The sequence below is a fragment of the Ruditapes philippinarum genome, unplaced genomic scaffold (genome assembly GCF_026571515.1).
Source record: "Ruditapes philippinarum isolate M1 unplaced genomic scaffold, ASM2657151v2 ctg417_1_1_1_1, whole genome shotgun sequence".
Lineage (NCBI taxonomy): Eukaryota > Metazoa > Mollusca > Bivalvia > Venerida > Veneridae > Ruditapes > Ruditapes philippinarum.
In genome coordinates, this window is record NW_026865639.1 from 114,936 (window position 1) to 137,652 (window position 22,717).

The 22,717-nt window shown below is 36.3% G+C and overlaps 1 protein-coding gene across 1 annotated transcript in view; it reads right to left on the reverse strand.

The window, feature by feature from the left end:
• The window catches only part of LOC132729860 (uncharacterized), a 157,914-nt gene that overhangs the window by 36,933 nt on the left and 98,264 nt on the right, over positions 1 to 22,717 (reverse strand). The window contains 18 exon segments of the mRNA XM_060715701.1: positions 121 to 358; positions 536 to 622; positions 879 to 1,028; positions 1,509 to 1,667; positions 1,965 to 2,136; positions 2,741 to 2,862; positions 3,704 to 4,410; positions 5,606 to 5,747; positions 5,987 to 6,430; positions 6,691 to 7,002; positions 7,306 to 8,875; positions 9,225 to 9,502; positions 10,168 to 10,345; positions 11,600 to 11,736; positions 12,234 to 18,455; positions 20,409 to 20,549; positions 20,878 to 21,057; positions 21,399 to 21,519. Of these exon segments, the coding sequence (XP_060571684.1) occupies positions 121 to 358; positions 536 to 622; positions 879 to 1,028; positions 1,509 to 1,667; positions 1,965 to 2,136; positions 2,741 to 2,862; positions 3,704 to 4,410; positions 5,606 to 5,747; positions 5,987 to 6,430; positions 6,691 to 7,002; positions 7,306 to 8,875; positions 9,225 to 9,502; positions 10,168 to 10,345; positions 11,600 to 11,736; positions 12,234 to 18,455; positions 20,409 to 20,549; positions 20,878 to 21,057; positions 21,399 to 21,519 (11,360 nt within the window).

Below are 22,717 nucleotides of genomic sequence, written 5' to 3' on the forward strand. Positions count from 1 at the left end.
ATCATGTAAAAGTGAATAAATATTGAAATAAATAAACAAATTAAATAATTTGTTGAAATTCTGTAGCCACCTGACACAATTTAAATATAGATTTAAAGCAGCTGTGATGACTTATATTACCTGTATTGACATTGGTCACCAATATAGGGAGAGTCACAGTCATAACATCTTGGCTTCAAATCACCGGCTCTCTGTTCACATGTGGCATTGATTCCATTACAATCACAGTCGGGGATGTGGCAGGCATTACCCTTCCATCCCTGGTCACATGTACACTCTCCGCTAGCAGCATTACATGTACCATGATTCATACAGTTATCAGGCCAACCTGGGCAGCCATCTATATTGCACTGATCACCTGAATATGGCGATGAATATTAAAAACATCAATCATTTGTTCATTTTCTTTCAAAATAAAGTAAGTTCATCATTTCATATCACTTTTATGAAAATGGAATATGATAAATTGTTCAATTATTGAAAATAGTGAAAATTGAAAGTTAACACAAATCATACACAATTGTGAATATCTTACCTTTAAATCCCATATCAAAATCACAGATACAACTTCCATTGGCATCACATTTACCATGACTTTCACACGTTAAATGGCATGACAAACCTGTAATGAAGATTCAAATTTCATTTTTCCATTATTATGTTATTATTTCATTTTTTATCAATCTTTTATCAACAAAAGATTAAATGTCAATGTTCCTGTAATGAATGGAAAGCATGCAGAGGAAATATATCAGATATCAGAATAAATCTAAATGGCGCACTATCAGTGTTAAATCAATTTTAAGGTCATACATCATATACCAGATAAGTTAACAACTAGGTCAATGTACACAATAAAATTAATATTTTGTCAATACCAGTATCACAAGGACGGTAGCACGTGCAGACACCGTCTCCATTGTTTGTTCCATTGATACATGGGATACTGCAGTCATCACCAATCCAGTCGGAATAGCAGTGGCATACACCAGACAGTAACTGGGGATCATACTCGCAATCTCCAACACCTACATTATAAATTAAACCATTGTTAACATACTTTTAGGTAGGCATTTTTATGTAACAACCAAATTCTATAACTCTTACAATTATGTGCCAAGAACTTGCGCATTTTTCCTCAATGAGATATTAAATCATATACATGTATAATGAATGTAATTGTTTTTCCTTCATATAATGTAAAATGTTGTTGAAGTTGTTCTTGAATTATCATCTGCAATAATTGACAGTGTTGTGTCAACTTGTTTCAAAACATCTGCCAAATATATAGATAATACTATCCAATCAAAGTAGCAATGAATAAAATTAAAACCATTACTTAATTATTGTTTAAGTAACATAATTGTTAAGTCATATACAATCTAAACCTACCTAAATAAATCTTAGCCTTACTAAAAGTAGAAAAATTACATAAAGAACTTATGCATTAAAGACAATTTGTTTTTCAGATATTGAATATGCACATATATTTCAGGCTTAACACTTACCATTACAGTCATTGGGGCATTCTGGGATGCTACAATTGTAACCTTGCCAACCAGGATAACAAATACATTCCATATTGATACATGTTCCACGTCCATCACATTTGCCGTCTGCTCCAGGACAACCCTCTGTCTCACACAGATCTCCGACCCATGCATTTTCTTGAAAGATAAATAAGAGAGTAAATGATTTCAAATTCTTACAGCAATGCCTAAACCAAACCATAGAATAAAATGAAAAATAAGGAGTTTAAAATAACCCAACCACAAATTTTATCAAAAAATTGATCTCTAAATGCCTACCTTAATCTAGAAAGTACATAAGTTTTAGCCATTTTCAATGCTATATTATTGTAACTGGTATGCATTTGTTTTAAGAAAGGAAGAAAAATGTATTAAACAGTACGTAACCAATCTCATCTTAGACTATTTATGTAATGTGTTTATAGATATACATACTAGGTTGTCTAAAGCAGTCACAGGTTCCGTTGTTACATATTCCATTATCAGAACACTCTAGTTGACATCTATCACCGTTGTAACAATCAAAACATACGCATTCTCCACCAAGATTGTTCATGACAACTGTTCCATTCTCACACTTCTTGTCACAATCTAGTCCAAACCAACCCTACAAAATACAATATTTGTGTGTTAATCACAGAAACATTAAACCTTTACAATGCCTATTTTTTATGAATTTCTTTCCAGTTTTGAACTAAGAATTGTTTGTAGCTTAAAGCAGTATGCCTCAACATTCATGCTAAATTTCATGGAAATTTTGATAATGTATTTAAATCTAAAATATTGTAAAGTGAAGAAAATATATATATCTTACACATTTCAAACGTCACTTACAGTCCACGTAAATTACCAAAAATAGGTCAAACTATGCTAAAATAGCCCTTACTTCATTAGTCACGCAGTAGAAATAGGGAGATAAATACTGCAAAATCAGTCATTAATCACAAATAACATGTACATTATTACTTGAACTTTTTACTTGAGTCTGTTAAGTCTGTACAACTATACAGTCTGGCCTGACTTTATGCTGTGAAAAGGCCTGTCAATTTAACAAGAGTAAGAGCAGTACTGGGTTCATGACCATGTTTTGTCAGATGAAACCAGAACTGTTAAGTTTCAAGAATGGCTCAAATAACTTACAAGCTTTCTTGACAATTTAGCTTAAATAAATTATGGTTAAAATCACTGGAACTGAAATGTTGAAAACTTACATCAGCTGTATTACAAATGCATTCTGGTACACCAGATGAACCGTCACACAATCCACGGCTCTCATTCACGTAGCATGCACCATAACCACAGTCAGGTGTGTTGCAATCATCATCGGTCCAACCTAAGGTATGCAATTATATTACAAGAACAGTCAAATATCAACAAGTAATCACTAATGAATTTGTGCTTAAGTTTCATTTTTTTATTTGGGTTTGGAATAATGTTACCCCAACAATTATAACTCTTTATATTATATTCTTTGTAAATCATTCCTGGATACCTCGGATATACATTCCAGAATTATTTCTAACATGAACAGGTTATTGAATAGAATCATAGACATTTTACAATAAAGCTGGATAAGTTCCTGGTGACATTCATGTATTTTAGTCGACTATGAGTATTATCATAACACACATCAAGATTTAACACAGATGTAAAGGGATGTTACCTGGTAAATAAAAATCTGGAAAAAGAGTAATCACAACAAAATTACATGAAAATTGCAGACTCAGTTTGAGTATGTACATGAGGGATCATGTAAAATTTCAACATTGCTCATGCATGAAAGCACTGGCTTGAGCAGTACTCCATTTTCAACACTTACAAGTGCTTAAATCCATGATCCGGAAGGACAAGACAAATATAACAACACTGAAGTGAAGTACATGGCAATTATTTACAGCTGCCACACAGCACTTGACACCTGTGTTTTTTAAGTATATAAATCTGAACATAGTGTGAGCTTATCAAACTAAGGTCATGATATATCCTTGTCACTGAAATAAATTAAATTAATGACTTAAACTCTATTGTCAATATGTTATAAATCATCAAAATTCGTGGGGAATTTATCTATTATTGCATTATGCTTTAACAATATCAAGTTTAGTCATAGTGTAATTTTGACATTACATACTTAAACTTTGCTTTATAAATGAGGTAAAAATATACTATTTTACCTGGTAAGCAAGTACACATGTGCAAGGCCGAATTACATACACCATGATTGGTGCAGTCTGTACCATTACCAGGGCAACCTGGTACTTCACATTTTGATCCACGCCAGCCTACCATGCATTCACATGTTCCATTAATGCACTGACCATGATCATCACATTCAATGTCACATCCCTTGCCAGTGTAACAGGAGTCACACTCACAGAACCCGCTGTTCATTGGGCTTTGTACTCCATGGGTTGCATCACAAACATCTTCACATGCCTCGCCCATCCAGCCAGGGTTGCAATTCTTACATTTTGGTGTGGTCAGGGTACTGTCACATTCACCTTCACCGTTACAGTCTGGTGTACCGGGACAGTCAGGGACGTCACAACCATTTGTTAGTGGATCAACATACCCAGCACCGTTAGCCTGACCTGTCCATCCACTGTAGCATGTACATTCATGAGTAGCTGCATTACAGTCACCATTTCCGGTACAATCTGTCATGTTTCCGGGGCAACTTGGGATATCACAGACACGTCCACGCCAGCCGATATCACATTCACATTTAGCATTGACAATGGAACCATGGTTTGAGCACTCTGAATCACAATTTATGCCAACCCAGCCAGGATCACACTCACAGTTCTGGCTTCCAACCGGATTCATCTGTCCGTTAACACAAGGCTCCTCACATGCTTCACCAAACCAGCGGTCATGACATCTGAATTTTGAATACATGTAACTTGATAATATCCATTCAAACACATGCTTTAATCAAAAATAGTAATAAAAAGTTTAGGATTAATGCACCTGCTTAAAATATCATGATAACTAAATTAAATAAACAAGAGCTGTCCGTAAGACAGCGCGCTCGACTTTTTTATTGCTTGCCAATAAAAAAAGTTTTTGCAGTAAAAGGCAATACAAGAATCTCTGTATTTTTAAAGTGAACAATGGCCATGAGCATTAAGATATTTAGTGAAGAATTATTTTACTGAATTGTGTGATACCCTTGAACACTGCAGCAAAGTTTGAAATGTTTAAGTCAAAACATTGACAGTTAAGGGCCATAATTCAAATAAAATCTTTGACAGAATTACCTTCTACTGGACATGTTTGGGAATCATGATTGTAAACAAGTATTCCAACTTTCAAATTAATATCTCAAACAGTTCAGTCAAAAAGTGGACTGGTACTAAAAACTTAACCAAGATTCTAAGTCGATAAAAGGCCTTAATTTTTAAAACAAATCCTTGACAGAGTTACCTTCTCTTGCGTACAGATGGGGGTAATGATGTGAAATAGCATTAAAAGTTTCAAAGCAATATCTCAAAGGGTTAAGGCAATAAGTGGATTTTACCCATATTCAATGTATTTTCTAAGTCAAAAAGGGGCATAATTCTGTCAAAAACCTTGACAGAGTTATGTCCTCTTGTCTGTTGATGAAGGTCGTGATGGTAAACAAGTATGGTCAGTTTCAAAGCAATACCTCCAATGGTTTTGAAATAAAGTGAGGTGGTACAAAAAACTTAACCAAGCTCAATACACTTTCTAAGTCAAAAAAGGGCCATAATTCTGTCAAAAACCTTGACAGAGTTATGTACTCTTGTCTGTAGATGGAGGTTATGATGGTGAACAAGTATGGTAAGTTTCAAAGCCATACTTGTAATACTTCTGAAATAAAGTGGGGTGGTACGAAAAACTTAACCAAGGTGTGACGCCGACGCCGACGCCGACGCCGGGGCGAGTAGGATAGCTCCCCTTTTCATAGAAAAGTCGAGCTAAAAAGTGAGCAGTTATAGAGTAAATCACTTTGCACATTACATTTGAGTAGTCAAAATCAAAATTTGAAGGAAGGCAACACTTTCAACAAGTTGGTTTTGAACATTTGTGTATTGTTAATACACAATACTTACAAGCAAGTTGGTGGATCATTTGAGTCTATACAAGTTCCATTGTTGTTACAGTCAGGGTCACCAGGGCAGTCAGCATACTCACAACCTATACCCTGCCAGCCCTTGTTACATGTGCAAGTTGCTGTTGTACTGTCACAACCACCTAAAATACAAAATAACCAATTATAATAACAACAAACAATGAACTTGTGCTTATTTATATTTGTGTTTAGTCAAAAATTATGGTAAAATAATATTAATATGACACTTTACTGTTTAAAAATTATACAAACAAGTTGGCTAAAATATAATAACATTTAAAAATTTAGTAAGACATAATTATTTCAATAAATCAATCAATAAATTTGGTCCAGACAATGTTTGAACAAAGACATTTCTAACCTCGTCCACTGCAGTCTATTCCATTTAAGCCAGGACATCCAGGTATATCACAGACTCTTCCTTTCCATCCAAGTTCGTATGTACATTTACACATTCCAGTAGTTGTGCTTATGTTACCATGTTCTGAACATTCTGAGTTACAACCTACACCAGCCCAACCTTCTTCACACAGACATACACCACTATCCATCGGTGTTTGGGTTCCATGTAGACAAGGGTCGTTACAAGCTGGGCCCATCCAGTCAGCATCGCAGGACAAACATAATGGAGGATTGGTTGATTCGTCGCAAGTTCCACGGTTGTAACAGTTGGGGTCTCCGGGACAGTCAGCAATATGACAGGCTTCACCTTCCCAACCTGCATCGCACATGCACATCTTTGTTGCTGAGTCACAGTTACCACGGTTACTACATTCAACATCTGTAACTGGATGTCTTGGACAACCTGAAATATTTTTTTTAAATATTTAAATTGTAGGCCTTCTCATTTAATGCTAGAGTATGTGCAGACGAAAAAAAATGAACATTTCATTTTAACATATGAAAGTGTAATATATCTTTGGTAACTCTTAAGAGATTTTTCATTAACTGATTTACGTGCAATTTATAAAAAATCTTATCTAACAAGAGGATAAAAATGTTGACATAAAAACATATCTTTAAACTTAATATTGTGCAGACTATTAGCATTGTTTATCAAGATACCTGGAATTTCGCAATAGGTTCCACTCCATCCCACTAGTGGATCACAATAACAAAGTCCAGATCCATTTGAGTGACAAACACCATTGCCTGAACATTCTATATCACAGCCTTTTCCATGGTGACATATTTGGTCACAGTTACATATAGTATGGTTGGAGTTTGGTGTTCCATGCAGACACACATCATCACAAGCAGGACCCATCCACCCTCGATTACAGTCAGTACAGATTGGCGGGTCATAAAGCTCGTTACAAACACCTTGGTTATTACAGTTTGGTTCTCCAGGACAGTCGGCCTCGCCACAGTCAGCACCTGATATAAGATAATTAGATCATAAATGATAAGATCTTATTTCAAGAACAAATAAAAAAACATAACTCGCCTAGCTGAAGTAGAAAGAATTGAAGCAGCACCTCCACTCATTTGCATTTACAGAAGTGTCAACAACCTGTAGAATAGTATACTTGTTAGAAACAGAGAAAATTCAGAACAAATAATTCAATAATAAATGGTGACAAAAGTATGCAAATAAGGGCCTGAAATAAATAAAAATTATTTTAAATTATCACGAAAATAATTAAATAAAACAACAAGATTAATAAGTTTATTATATACCTTTCCATCCAATGTTGCAGAAGCATTCACTTGTACCAGAGTTACAGATACCATGTCCATTACAATTCAGGTCGGCTCCTGGGCAACCTTTTCTGGTACATTTCTCATCGCCCCAGTTTGCATCACATGTACAGTTGCCGTTAACTGCATCACAAGTACCGTGAGAATTACATTCTGACTGACAGAAGACTCCAAGATGGCAGTCATCACACACACACTGGTCAGCAACACATGAGCCAAATCCTCCGCACTCGACAGAACAATCTGGTCCTGAGAAGCATGGATCACATACGCAGGCACCACATATTGAGCAATCGCCATGACTATTGCAGTCAGTGTCTCTATGACATTGACTCTCACAGTGGGTTCCTACATAGCCTGTGTTACAGTCGCATGTACCTCTATCATTGCATACGCCATTGCCACCACAGGTCAAATCATCATCACAGTAAAATTGACAATCTGCACCAGTGTAAGATTTGTAACACTGACAAGTCTGGGAAACAGAATCCCACACTCCATGACCACTACAAGCGTTACCGTGGGTTTCTTGTAGAGAACCTGTACTACCACTGTTGTAGGAACCTGAACCTCCAGCAACTGATCGCCTATGCTTGATAACTTTGCTGATGTATTCTGTTGAATATGACCTAATTCTACCACCTCCACCACCACCTCCTCTATGCCCATTACAGCATGGATTGTAACAACCACCATCAGATCCAGCTGTTCCACCAGCAGCATTTAAGTAACCCCATCCAGAAATGACATCACTATCGAGCCAAATTGAGCCACCAGCCCCGCCTCCACCACCTCCAGTACTTGCTTCACCATTCATTGTTACTTGACCGTCAATCACAGTAAATTTGTGTACGAGTCTCACAGCTGAACCTCCCGCACCACCGCCTCCATGAGAGCAAACACCTCCGCCACTACCAGCTAGGGATGGTAGAACTGCACTGTCATATGCCGCACCACCATTGCAGCTTCCACAACCATAACAGTTTCCACCCCTTCCACCATGACCACCACCTGATCCACAACTACTTGTGCAACCGGCACCAGGTCCAGCATTGGTAAGGTATCCTTCTGCTGCACCATCCAAAATTGACTGCTTCTCAATCTCAAATAATCTGCCCATGATGTTACTAGACTTAAATATAAAACCATGAGACAAACCTTCCATGTGGAAGGTGTCAGTGAAAACAGAAAGACTAGCATTTGAATCATATCCAGGATCTTCAAATTCAAATGTACCGTCAGTTAAAGCAGTGAAAGTGGACAAATAATATTTTCCAGCATGACTTGCACCTACAGAACATTTTGATTGTCCTGTTGACATTAATTTTGTATGTCCTCTTGTGTACCAATGCTCTACGCCAACCATTGTTCCTTCAACCGTCACAGTCTGCTCAACATAGGTAGTTGTAGGGAAGTTGACTACTCCAAAGATGTAGAGAGAAGATTGAATGTGTGTCTGCTCATGATGTTGAGCTATCTCCATGGAAATGCCAGAATCAATTCTAATTTCACCAGTTCCGTCTCCACCAACATATTCAACTGTGGAATCCTGAAAATGAAGTGGATAATGCAATTTGCATAAGTTCATAGAAAAAAAAAGAACATTAGGAACTTTCATTCATCAATTTACTTCCCAATAACATGCTTGAGGGAATTAACCATTCAATGCATTAAAAAATGTAGCTATGTAGTGACTATTATACTTAACTTTATTTGAAAGAAAAACATCTTTGTTTAGAAAAGAATCAAATTCTTCAAGTACCATATATATCAAGTTCAAGTGCAACTCACCATACTCCCCTTTACCAGTCAAACATTTGGAAACCTTAACATAAGGAATATTTCAATGCCTAATAGAATTTTTGTTGATAACAAAGAAAATAATAGCAATTCCTTACAGCTGATGGATGTACACAGGCTGTTCTCATGGTATGGAAATTATTTATATCTGTAACGTCAACATAAACAGGGTAGCTTGTGCAGCCTGATCCTCGTGATGCATGATCGACCCATAAATGTGTTACAACATCTGAGCCTACAGTGGAATTCACCCAAACAGTTCCAGGTGATCCATGGGATGCGCTGCTACTTCCACCAAGAGCAGTGAGTTCTCCGAGGAAGCGATGTTGTTCAGAGATGTAGACACAAATCCTACCACCAGAACCACCTCCATTGCCTTTAATATCAAGAATAAATAACTTATTTACTCATTTATTACAATACATATAAATAAATTGAATGAATAGCATACATTAGGAATACATATGCCATTATATAATTTTGTCAACTTGTTGCTTTTCAAATACATATTTAATTTAGATACATGTACATAACAATACCAGGCCAATAAATAATAACTACCTTCTGTTAGAACTGGTATGCATAGATAAAATATACATGCAAACTAAATAATAATCTATAACATGGTTTATTTATAATAAATTCTTCTCTATTTTTTTTCTTTAAATAAAACATGCAGAGAGTTTAATCATTATTTGCAATGATTTATACATTGTCTTAGATAGGTATAATACGTTTAATGTGTATTGAATTATCATTCATTATGCATTTGTTCAATTTTTCACCTGTATTTACATTAACAATACTTAACTGCAAATTCCTAATCACACAAATATTATCAATTTTCCATACATTAATCTAAGACACTTGAGAATGTCGCATAGGTATACTTTCATACATAATCTATAAAAAAACAAAGAACCAAATTTTCAAGCCAAAAACAACAATGTATCTTAAAAGCTTAACTTAAAATATAAATTTTAGTAGATAAATTTTAACTAAGATTAACAAATATGATAGTTCTTTCCTAACAACTCTTACCTATAGTTGTTGAGCTGTAGGTTCCATAGACACCAACACCACCATGACTGGTAATCTTTCCTCTACCAACCAGTGATGACGTTGTCAGTTTAACAGTGCCGCCACTACCGCCACCACTTTTGTACCCACCCATACCAGACTCTCCATCTACAGCAATTATTCCATATACAGTGGTTTTCTGTGAATAAAAAACATGCTAAAAGTAAAACATGTCGAAAGGGATCCGTACATAACAATTCTGAAATATTATGATCCAATTGTTTATAGTAAATGTTCAGTTTTACATCATAGAAATTTTATTGAAAACTCAAGATTTAAATTTAGAGTATTATATTGTTCAATTCAAGTTAGAATTTCAAAGAACATTAGTACTATATAGAACCACAGAATTCCTGCTTTAATTATAAATTAGGTTTTAATGTTTTAATTGGTAAAAAGCTGCACAAACAAAACTGCATTACTATTACAACTGCTATCATTTTGCTTAATAAGTGGATATAATTTGCCGATCTCAAAAAATGTTTGCCTTTTTTAAGATCATTCGTGGGAATGACAACCTGACTACTGTTTAAAGGTGATTTTTGTGTATTACATAATAATTAATATATTATATTAAGATGTATAATAAATCATTTAGACATCTGCCAAACTATAAGTGTTATATTAACCCTTTACCTAATATAGACATGTTAAATTTGACGGCTTTTCACCCCCCCCCCCCCTTCTGGAGGCCTCAAACAGTGAAAAATGCCCTATCTATGTTTTTCGATTGAGAAATGTTGATTTAAAAAAGTGATCACTTTTTCGGTGCATTTTTCATAGCAGTTTGAACTTGTAACAGGAGGCTTTTCAATGAAAATGGCCATTTTTTCACAATATGCTCATGAAGTAAAGGGTTCAAAGGAAGCAGACAAAATAAGATAAAGTTATTATTTTTATGAGATAAAAATGCGATGCTTTGACGCATCATTTACAAATTCGGCGTTACATCCTGAATATGGTCTGATTCAAATATTGATTTAATTGTAGTATGACTGGAGTAGTTTAGCAATTGTCTCAGATACACCAACTTTCAAAAGCCATAATGTAATAATTGGTACTGTATTTAAAGATATTGCAAATCACAAAAGTCACATCAAACAAGCTAGCCAAGTTGTCTATCCAACAAATGATCTTTCATGGAAATAAATTTAATGACCTTTAAAAAATAATGTCTCAGCAGCCGTATGTGCTAGGTATGCCAATGAAATTACACATTTCTGAGTTACTTTTGCACAATTCCTGTCTGCGTTATTTGCACATATCTGTGTTACTGAATATACACGGTGTATATTCATACCACCCACAAGAGAATACATATATACCTTATTATGTAGAACCAAAAAATCACCAACATTTCTAAACTATATGTAATTGATAAACAATAACTTACTGTGCCGACATCAAGTTGCAGGTAACTTCCTCCTGCTCCACCATAGTCACCACCTCCACCGCTTCCGTATTGTATATCTGAGCAGCCAGTGGAACCATAGGCCGCACCGCTCACAGCTCCATGATGACTCCTACCACCTGCAAGACAATAGAATACATTTTACATATATCTGTGTCAAATAACAAAATCAAATATATCATTTACTATAGCAACGTAACAAAATATATTTTTTATTGATGGGTTATATATAACATGTCCCTACATTCTGCTGTATTGTAACAAAAAATATATAATTACTGGTGCATAACAACAGAGTTAGCAATTATACTCTTGTATATAAGCCAAAGGTATATGGTCTATGTATGATGGTGTGACACATACCCTTCGAGTCTGTTTCCTGGCCTAATCAGTATTGATAAATTATGTTAAAACAATTCTGACAATAGCTGTGACTCAAGTAGGCCTCAACGCATATCCCTGGGCTGATTGGTAGACTTATTACTAGTATCTGTTGACCACCCAACTTCTAATACATTTTTTTTTAAAGTAATCATTTAAATCCAAAAAATATTTAATTTAAGAATATTATAGCAAATCTATATCTTAAACCACATTTAAAATAATAGACAAATACCTTTGCTTGCTAATGAACCACCACTAGCATCATAAGATGACGCAGTTCCTGCACCTGGACCAGTACCCTTTTCATGACCTTGACCTGTGCCATCAATTAAACCACCATATTCTACAAAAAGATTTGCCGATTCGATTGTAGTTTGTTTGGTATCAGCAGCAAATTTTCCACCGTTTAGTACTGTCAACTGAACAGCTTTGATTATTGGATGGACAGGATTCATGTCTGTTGTGAACAAACCAAGATTATTGATAGAGATAGTTGGAACATCAAATACTCCAGGATTTGGTGTTTGCATGGTACCCATATTGATTCTTGTGACTGCAAGAGTACTTGCATCCTTGTCAATAACAAATTCAGCATCACGTTCAATAATCAATTCTTCCACACCTATCATCAATCCACCAAGAATGGTTTTCTCAGTTCGCATGACAACAGTTGATGGTAAGATGATTTCTCCATTTGGATCAACATGGAATCCACATGGTGAGTCAAGGTATGTATGACTGGCCTCTACAAAGTGAATCATAAGTTGTTGGTCACTTTGCACTCGTATCATTCCTTGTTTGTTACCTGTTAACTCATGAACAATAACTTGGACAACACTCACAGTGCTTGGGTGATAGAAATGAACATAACTGTAACCTTCAATTTGAATCTCTTCAAATTCATAATAAAAACTGTCAGCTTCCATTACAACTGCTGGGTTAGTTGTTCCTCTGTCACCATTTTCGATTGTCAATTTTCTATGTTCTGGTTCAATCATAGTTTTGTTCAATCTTGGATTATACTTCAGCTCTCTGTATGATGGACTTCTGTTGGACTCAAATTTGTAAATGGTTCCAGGTCCACCAGCATTCTGAGCAACATTACCAAGCCCACCATGTGAAAGGTACTGTCCTGCATACAAGTTAAAACTTTCTATATGAGCAGCAATTCTTCCGCCACTACCACCACTTGCAGAGCCACTACCATCACCACCAGAGGCATCTAAAGTTCCAAGCCCAGACATATTATAAGCCTTGATGAAAATGGTTCCCCCACTACCACCACCAGCACTTCCGGAAGCTCCCATTCCATAGGTATCAACAATTCCATCAATATGGAGGTTCTTACCAATTGTCAAATTCACGAAGCCACCACCTGCCCCACCAGTGCTTCCTCCACCACCACTACCAAGATGGAAGGGATCAAACACTGAGCCATATGCATCAGAATCAACTGCTCCACCACCAACACCACCATAACTACCACCAATAGTTCCAGTTCCATTTCCTGGTCCAGTTTGAGCTTCATATCCACGGCCTTCAAGACTTAATCGTCCAGTTGATTCAATATCTAAATCACCAGCTTCAATATAACCGTGGTTCATTAATACCAACCCTCCATATTTCAATTCAAAGAATGCTGCATTGATAGTGAAATCATTAGATATTTTTCTGAACTCCATTATTCCATCTTGCCTGATATTTATTGTAGGTAGTTCAAAGTTGCCTTTGTCTGAAATCTCTACCTTTTGCTCATTTACAAGTTGTGCAGTTTGGGCTGTGCTGGACACACTCAATGTGCAACCATCTTCAACATACAGGTGATGAACACCTGTTATCATACCATCTTGAGTTGTGTTGATTCCTTGCAAGTGAACTTCAGTAGGGAAAACAATTTCTGCTCCATCATCAATGATATAACTAACAGGTGCTTCAGTTACATTAGATTCTGATTCAACATATTCAACATAAACGGTTTGGTTCGACCTTACATGAACTTGTCCTGTTCGATCTCCAATGAATCTATGAATAACAACTTCTACTTGGGAACCTGTTGGATGGTAAAACAAAACTCTTGTGTATCCATCCACCTGTGTTTCATTAAATTCATACAATTTTGTTTCATTCTCCATAATCATTGTAGCAACAGGAGATGCTACTCCATTATTATTCATGTGTATGTATCTGTGATCTACTTCAAAGTAAGCCACACTTGATCCAGGCATATACTTCAGAATTCTGTATTCTAGTGGTCTGTTGTTGTTCTTTACAAAAGTAGTACCAGCTGCAGCAGCATGACTTATATATGTTGCATTTGCCTCACTGACACCACCTTGATTCACAAAGGAACCACCAAATGAGTACCTCAATTCACAGTGTATAGCTGCTCTACCACCGGCTCCGCCTCCACCAGTTCCTGTTCCATTGCCACCTGCTGTATCAATGACACCATGTCCAGTAAAATTCATAGATTCTATAAGTAATGAACCACCACTTCCACCACCAGCATCTGTTCCTTCGCCATTGGTTCCTTGTATAGCAAGAAGGCCATGTAACTCAAAATAGTGACTTGTAACCCAGTGTAAAACTCCACCGCCACTTCCTCCTACACCGCCTCCATTACCACCGCCACTACCTGGTTCTTCAGGAGAAAATATACTACCATAAGGCTCGGGTGATGAAGATGGATCAGATCCACCACCATAACCACCATGGGCAGCACCATAACCAACTCCACTACTGTTAGTATGACCTGCACCAGGTCCAGACTCTGCCTCATAACCATGACCATTGAGATGGAAAACACCTTCACTTTCAATCCATGAGTAGGTACTATTTATCTTTGCTTTGTTCATGTACAGGTTACCTTGGTATTTAACTTTAATTTCACTTGTTTCAATAAAAAGATAATTTGTAACATCAAGGAATCCTGCTGTTCCACCCTTTTTCATATGAAGCTGATCCCATATAAAATGACCAGGAATTGTTTCTCTGAAATATTGACCATTTTCAAGCAGGGAAGTATTACCTGTACTTTTAAAATCAGCCCATGCTTTGTCTTCAATATACAAGTTGTGAACTCCAGTTATTAAGCCTGCAAAAGTACTATTTGTTCCATGAATGTGTACTTCAGATGGAAATACGATTTCAGCACCATCATCAATTATATAACTGACTGGTGCTTCAGTTTTGTTTGACACAGATTCAATGTATTCTACCCAGACTCTCTGCTTTTCTCTTATATGCAACTGGCCAGTTTTGTCACCAATAAACTTATGAGCAATAAGTTGAACAAGATTAACTCCCGCTGGGTGGTATATCCAAGTATATGTAGAGCCTGTTATTTCCATTTCATCAAATTCATAAAGCTCTCTTGGAGGATCTTGAATTAATGTTGGAGCTGGACTATACTTCAGTCTATTATCTGAGTGAATCATGTTATGGTCTACGTCTAGGAAGGTTACATTATGAACTGGGTCATACTTTGTCATTCTGTATTCAATTGGTCTCAAGTTTTCTTCCTTGAATGTGGTACCAGAAGCTCCAGCATGCATGCCAATATTAGCGCCAGTTCCATCTCCACCATAGTTATGATATTCTCCACCATATGAATATCTAAATCTACAGTTTACTGACACTCTTCCACCAGAACCACCACCTCCTGTTCCAACCCCATTTCCTCCATTTACAGCCATTATTCCATGTCCAGTGATATTAGTTGTGTGCATGAGAATACTACCACCACTTCCTCCTCCACCATTTCCACCAGCACCATTAGAACCAGCTAGGGTAAGGAATCCGTTAATTTCTATAAGATCGCCAACATTCCATTCCAAATATCCGCCACCACTGCCACCAACTCCACCACCATTTCCACCTCCACTTCCTGCTTTCAGGGGTTCGTATATAGAATTATAGGGAATACCTCCATAATTTGGTCCTGGTCCTCCACCATACCCTCCATGACCGGCTCCAACACCAGTGGTTCCGTTCATTGTAAATCCAGCACCAGGGCCATCTTCTGGTCCATAACCAACACCATCCATATTAAGTTCTCCTTGACTTTCGATGTGAGCATAAGCTGAATCAATCTGTACAAAGTTCATTAGAAGGAGAGCTTGATATTTGACATACATTTCTGCAACAGTTATAATACATTCACCAGTTATATCTCTAAATTCTGCTTGAGCCCCAGCCATTATACGGAGAATAGCAAATGAGAAATTCCCTGGTGTAGTCATAACAGTGTATTGTCTGTTTTCAATCAGTGCTGTTTGAGCAGTAGACATAAATATACTTGAGCCTCCCCGAACCATCATTTCCTCAACACCAGTTATTATACCAGCTAACACAGTTCTTGCACCTCTAAGATTTGTCGTCGTTGGCATGAAAACCTCAGCTCCATCATCAATTCTAAAACTGCAAGGAGCTATGGTCTCATTTGAAACTGATTCAACTACCTCTACATATAGTCTCTGTCTGTCCCTCAGTCTTACCACACCAGTCATATCACCATGGAACAGATGAATCTTCACTTCAACTGCCCAACCTGATCCACCTATGGTGCCAGTAGGGTATTCAATGAGAAGGTTCGAGTGTCCTTCTAGCATTGCCTCATCAAATTCATATTCTGTGTCAGCCTCCTCAAATAAGACCGTGTAGAGCCAAGGTTCTTTGTGACCAACATACAAATGACTGTCAATGTCATCGTTATTTATTTCAATTCTTCTATTTTGAGCTATTGATACATTTTGACCAGTTACATTATCATATTTGATTTCAGCAAATTGTGGACCTCTAGCATTTTCTTGAATATAAACAGTACCAGCAGCACCAGAAGGTGTACTACCAGTACCAAGACCTCCAATAACATTAAGTCGACCAATGTAGCGGTTTGAGAAATTGATGTGCACAGCTATCCTTCCACCAGAACCACCTCCACCGTTTCCTTTTCCTGCGCCACCATGACAATCAATATGACCAAAGCCTGTGAAGTTCATAGTTTCTATATAAAGACCACCTCCACTGCCGCCACCAGCATTGCCACTCTGACCAGCCTCTCCTTCTAAGGTAACTTCACCATCAACCCAGAGAGTCTCTCCTACCTCCCAGTGCAGATAACCGCCTCCTCTCCCAGCAACACCATCACCATTTCCTCCACCACTACCTGGATGTGTGGGTTTGTAGACAGAGTCGTGAGGAGTTCCCCCAACATTTGGTTCTGGTGCACCACCATGACCACCATGAGCCCCACCATACCCAATAGTGCCATTGGTTTGACCTGCTCCAGGACCAGTTTGTGCATCATGACCCATATAATCTATATTCAAAGTACCAAGGCTTTCAACTACAGCATTTCCTGAAAATATTGAACCTTTGTTCATCCACATTAGAGCTTCATATTTGATACTTAATTTTGTAAGATCTAATACAAGACTTGAACCAACTTTCTCTGTAAATGTTGCTTCTGATCCTCTCTGTATTGTCAGATGACTCAGACTTATGTTGCCTGGTTGGGTAAGATGGACATAGGTTCCAGCTTCAATAAGAGCTGTTTGGGCTGTTGAAGAAAAAACAACATTTGCGCCATCAGCAACTGTCATGTTCTGAACCATTGTCAAAAGTCCATTCATATCTGACCTGGTTCCAAGAAGTATTGTGGTAGACGGAAGAATGATCTCTGCACCATCGTCAATCTTGTAACTTACAGGAGCTACTGTATAGCCACTTGTGGACTCAATATACTCAGCATAAACCTTCTGAGTGCCTGTAAGATGCATCATTCCAGTCCTATCACCATCAAACTTATGAACAGTGAGTTCAGAGTCGGATCCTTCAATCCACAAAACTGCGTGGTTGTTTGCCTCAACTTCATCAAATTCAAATTTAAGAGGAGCAGTTCCATTATCATTCATTACCATTGTTCCAAGGATACGGTTTCTGTCATCATTGTCCAAAAGCAGTTTGGTATACCCGTCAACATATGTCTTTGTGCCATTTACAATGATTACTTCCTTCTTATCAAGACCAATTGAGTTGGAGTCTGTGGTATATATGGTACCTCCAGCTCCATTTCTTGTATCATCAGAAGATGGCACATTTGATCCAGCGTAGCCACCATATGCTTTAGTATCTCCAGTGTATTCCTTGAACCATTTTACGTGAATGGCAATACGTCCACCAGCACCACCATAGCCGTATCCGAAACCATCACCTCCAGTGGCTTCAATTAAACCGTGACCGGAGAAGTTCTGTGTGTTAATGTAAACACTTCCTGCACTGCCACCACCGCTGTTTGTGCTGTTGGCATTGCCACCAAGTGTCTCAATGTTACCATCAAGATGAAGTGCGCGGGATACTTCCACGTCAACTCTTCCACCTCCCATGCCTGGATCATTTCCACCGCCTTTACTTCCAGTATGATGGGGTTTTATGTAAGAGCCATATGGACTACCTGAAATATAAACATTAATCACTCAATAAATAATTGTTAACAATAAACATATAGGATTTAAAGCTGCATGCCTCCAGATGACCCAAAATATTTCAAGAAAATTAAACTTGGAAAAACCATACTAAAACTTTGAGAAAAGTAAACAAATTAAAGATTCAAGTGATAATTTATATCTTATGTGCAATAAATGACTGTATTTTGTAGTATTTATCACCATATTTCTACTGCGTTACTAACGCAGTAAGGGCTATTTATGCATATTTTGACCTCTTTTTGGTAATTTACGTGGATTTTAAGTGCCGATTGTAATGTGTCAAGTACTTTCTTTGTTCATTTCACAATGTTTTACCTTTAAATACATTTTCAAAATTTTCATGAAAATTAGGATGAATCTGGAGGCGTGCTGCTTTAAACACAATAATTTTCATTATCAATTGCATTGTTAGAAATAACTAAAAGTGTGTTCATAGCGCACTTGTGTCCCCACTTGTGCCAGTCACAGAGGCATATTTACATACTTATGCATACTTCATTAAGGTACAGTATCTTATTAATGTTAGTTTTCTTGCACGGATTTTAGCACATTTTGGTCATATTCAGCGGTCAGTCTACCTAACAAGCTTTACAATGTATATATTATAGTTTCATATTTATATGTAATAAACTTAACCTGTGACTGAGGAAAGTCATTTTATTAAAGGCACATTATACCTCAGATACGAATAAATATTTTCTTCTTGGAAAGGACAGAAATTAATTTTAAAACCTTTAAACAATGGAATTAGAGCATGTTACATGCTTATCCCCTGAAGAAAGTAGTGCTAATGTGAAATAATATGTCATAAAAGTAGCAACATGTAAACAAAGTAGTATTTTGACTTCCATACAAAATACTAAATCACTATAACTATACTGATTGCTAAAAAGCAACAGAGGCAAAAGTTGGTTCAGATAATTGCCCATTGAGTAACTTTTTGGAAGTTATAACAGGCCACCAAAAATAACACGCTTTGGAGAAATAAATTAAAATCATTTCTGGGGCATAATGAGCCTTTAAATAGACAATAGGTCTTGAAAAGACAAAGTTTGTTATATCACATGTCACTGTGATTTTATTACAAGTCTAGCTTATTTTTTCTTGTTATTTTTATTGGACAAGGACTTTAGACTTTATACAGAGGTATTGACCCATGACCTAGAAATTGACAAGTATCACCGTCTGGCCATGGAAAATGTTCCTACAAAGTTTCACAAACTAAGGCTTATTACTTCTTAAGAAACTGATATAAGTTTACCAAGACTTAAGCCAATTCCTTCTCAAGTTATCAATTGAACAAGTTTTTTACAGTGTCACGATTACAGACCTTTGACCTAATTACATAAACAATTATATACTAGTGGTTATCTACTGGCCATATGGTTTCTAAGTTTATGCTTATTGTTTCTCAAGTTCTTGATTGAACAAGGATTATATATATATTACATTTTGTATTATAGATTTTTTACCTAATGACCTCAAAATAAATAGAAGCCATCTACAGGCTATGTAAAATGTCTCTAAATTACTAAATTAAATTAACCATGGCTTATATTTTCAAAAACTGATTGGACAAAGTTTACAGGACATCGGTACATACTGAGTTGGGACATAAAAACTACTGACCAGCAGAAAGATGACACGACATACAAACAAGGACTTATTTATGTAGAAAAAGTTATAATGAAAGTTTGTGAATTTGCTTTGTATATTGTGTGATTGTAAAAAAGCTAATCAAATTAGCGAGTTGATTGACTTATGTCCAAAATGAGTGAATTTTACGTTGTTTATAAATATTCGAACACAGTTTTAATTCATTATTACGTAACTTTAAATGTAAATGGTCTAAAATGTTATTCCTTTTTCAAAATTTAAACATTCATAGCGTAATCAATAAGTAAAATAATGGAGTTTACCGGAGTTGTAGCTATCCCTATCAGCAGCACCTCCGTAGCCACCATGTCCTCCACCTGTACCTACAGTGATGTTAGCAGCCCCTGTATCTACTGTCACTGTTGAACCTAAACCCTCAATCTTACTTCCAACACCACCACGATCTGTACATAATTATATAAGTTATAAAATTGTAAGATATCATGACAGGCTTCTAAACAAAGGTGTCACATTTACATTATTTGTTTTATCATATATCATGTTAACTTTGAAATCAAAGAAAGGTATGGCAAGAAACACTACTATACATGGGTAGTCAGTACAATAGACTTTAATGAGTAACAAGATCAATCATTTATTTTTCTTGATCTTGACTACTATGCTTAAAATTTTTCAAAATCAATTAACGTGATCTTATATCAAGGTTAATTATTTAACTAACTGCCTAGATGTTGTGGGCAATAGACAGTATCAATATAAATATAAAAATACCTGTGACATCAAATGAAGCTTCTCCTTCCAGGTGTATATCTCCACTGATTATTGTTATTTGATTGGCTGTGATTTTGGAGTTATATCTCATATGAATATCAGACGCTTCAAAGTTGAAGTGTGTGTCATGATCAATGACAGATTCAGCCTGCATTGCTAGCCGCCCAATACCTAGGGTGCCTGTAACACAATAAATGTCAACTTGAAAATAACTTAGCTTTACTCTATACAAATAGACCTAAAACCAGCATTCTTCTGGACATTAACTTCAAATCAAAATTTTATCTTCAAGTGAATAATTTCAGCAAGTATTTGAGTAATAGATTTTAAAAGAATGCACATGTATTCTATATATTCTAACAAAATAGGCAAAGATGGTTCAACAATTAAACATAAAAATAACCTCTGCAAAGCGTTGCACCGTATTCAACTTAAGACTTACATAAAAATCTTCAACTCAATTACAGTATATTAGTTTTAACATGTGTATGGAATAAATTAGTTAAATGATTATAAATTACCTGAAGGATAAGTCTGTATAACACTGTTAACAATCCTACTGTTGGTAGCTGTCTGTGAGATAAATACTTCCCTACCTTCCTCTAGTGTAAGGTTCATTACTCCAATCAGCTGACCATCCAACTGATGAAACAAAATGCCATTAAGTTAATACTCTAAGTTTGCTTATGTTGAGTTTGTAAATTAAAGTTGTACAGTAGTAAAACTTGCCTATAAAAACAAAGCAGTTTTACATGTTAAATGCCATAAGTGGTTTTCATCGATTGCTTAATATGTATATGTATTGATAAATACATGTACATAAAACAACTAAAATTGAACTTATTTTGGTGTTAAAGGCAGATATCATTTGTAAAAAGGGCCATCACTATTAGTTTAAGTTTATTTCCAAACAGCTTTCATTAGAACAACAAGAAACATGGCAATGCCACGAAACCAGGTTTTCAATTATCACCATAGTAGATAAATATGTTGTATTTGAAATACAAATACAAGCAACAAACAATGTAACTATGTGCAATGTATAACATGAATAATGTAGGAGGAATTGCCACAGAAGAAGTGTTCACTATACATGTATATTCTGTATGAGGAAAAAAATCAAAGGGCCATAATTAGGTAAAAAATTATCCAATCACAAAACCCCGACAATATGCACCAGGGCACTTGATGACAAAGCTTCTGTGAAAGTTTAAACAAAATCCGTTGAGAAATGTAGGACGAGTTCAGCACTGAAGAATTTGTTCACTAAATATTGATAATTCTGTATAAGGAAAAAATATAATGGGCCGTAATTAGGTCAAATATTATCCAATCACAAAACCCTGACAATATGCGCCAGGGCACTTGATAACAAAGCTTCTGTGAAAGTTTGGTCAAAATCAGTTGAGAAATGTAGGAGAAGTTGTGCACGGTAGAAATTGTTCCTTATATATTCTGTATAAGGAAAAAAAAACAAAGGGCCATAATTAGGTCAATTATTATCCAGTCACAAAACCCCGATAATATGTGCCAGGGCACTTGATGACAAAGCTTCTGTAAAAGTTTGGTCAAAATCTGTTGAGAAATGTAAGAGGAGTTGCGCACAGAAGAAATTGTTCACTATATATTCTATATAAGGAAAAAAATCAAAGGGCCATAATTAGGTCATTTATTATCCAATCACAAAACCCCGACAATATGCCCTAGGGCACTTGATGACAAAGCTTCTGTGAAAGTTTGGTCAAAATCTGTTGAGAAATGTAGGAGTAATGCACAGAAGAAATTGTTCACTATATATTCTATATAAGGAAAAAAAACAAAGGGCCATAATTAGGTCAAA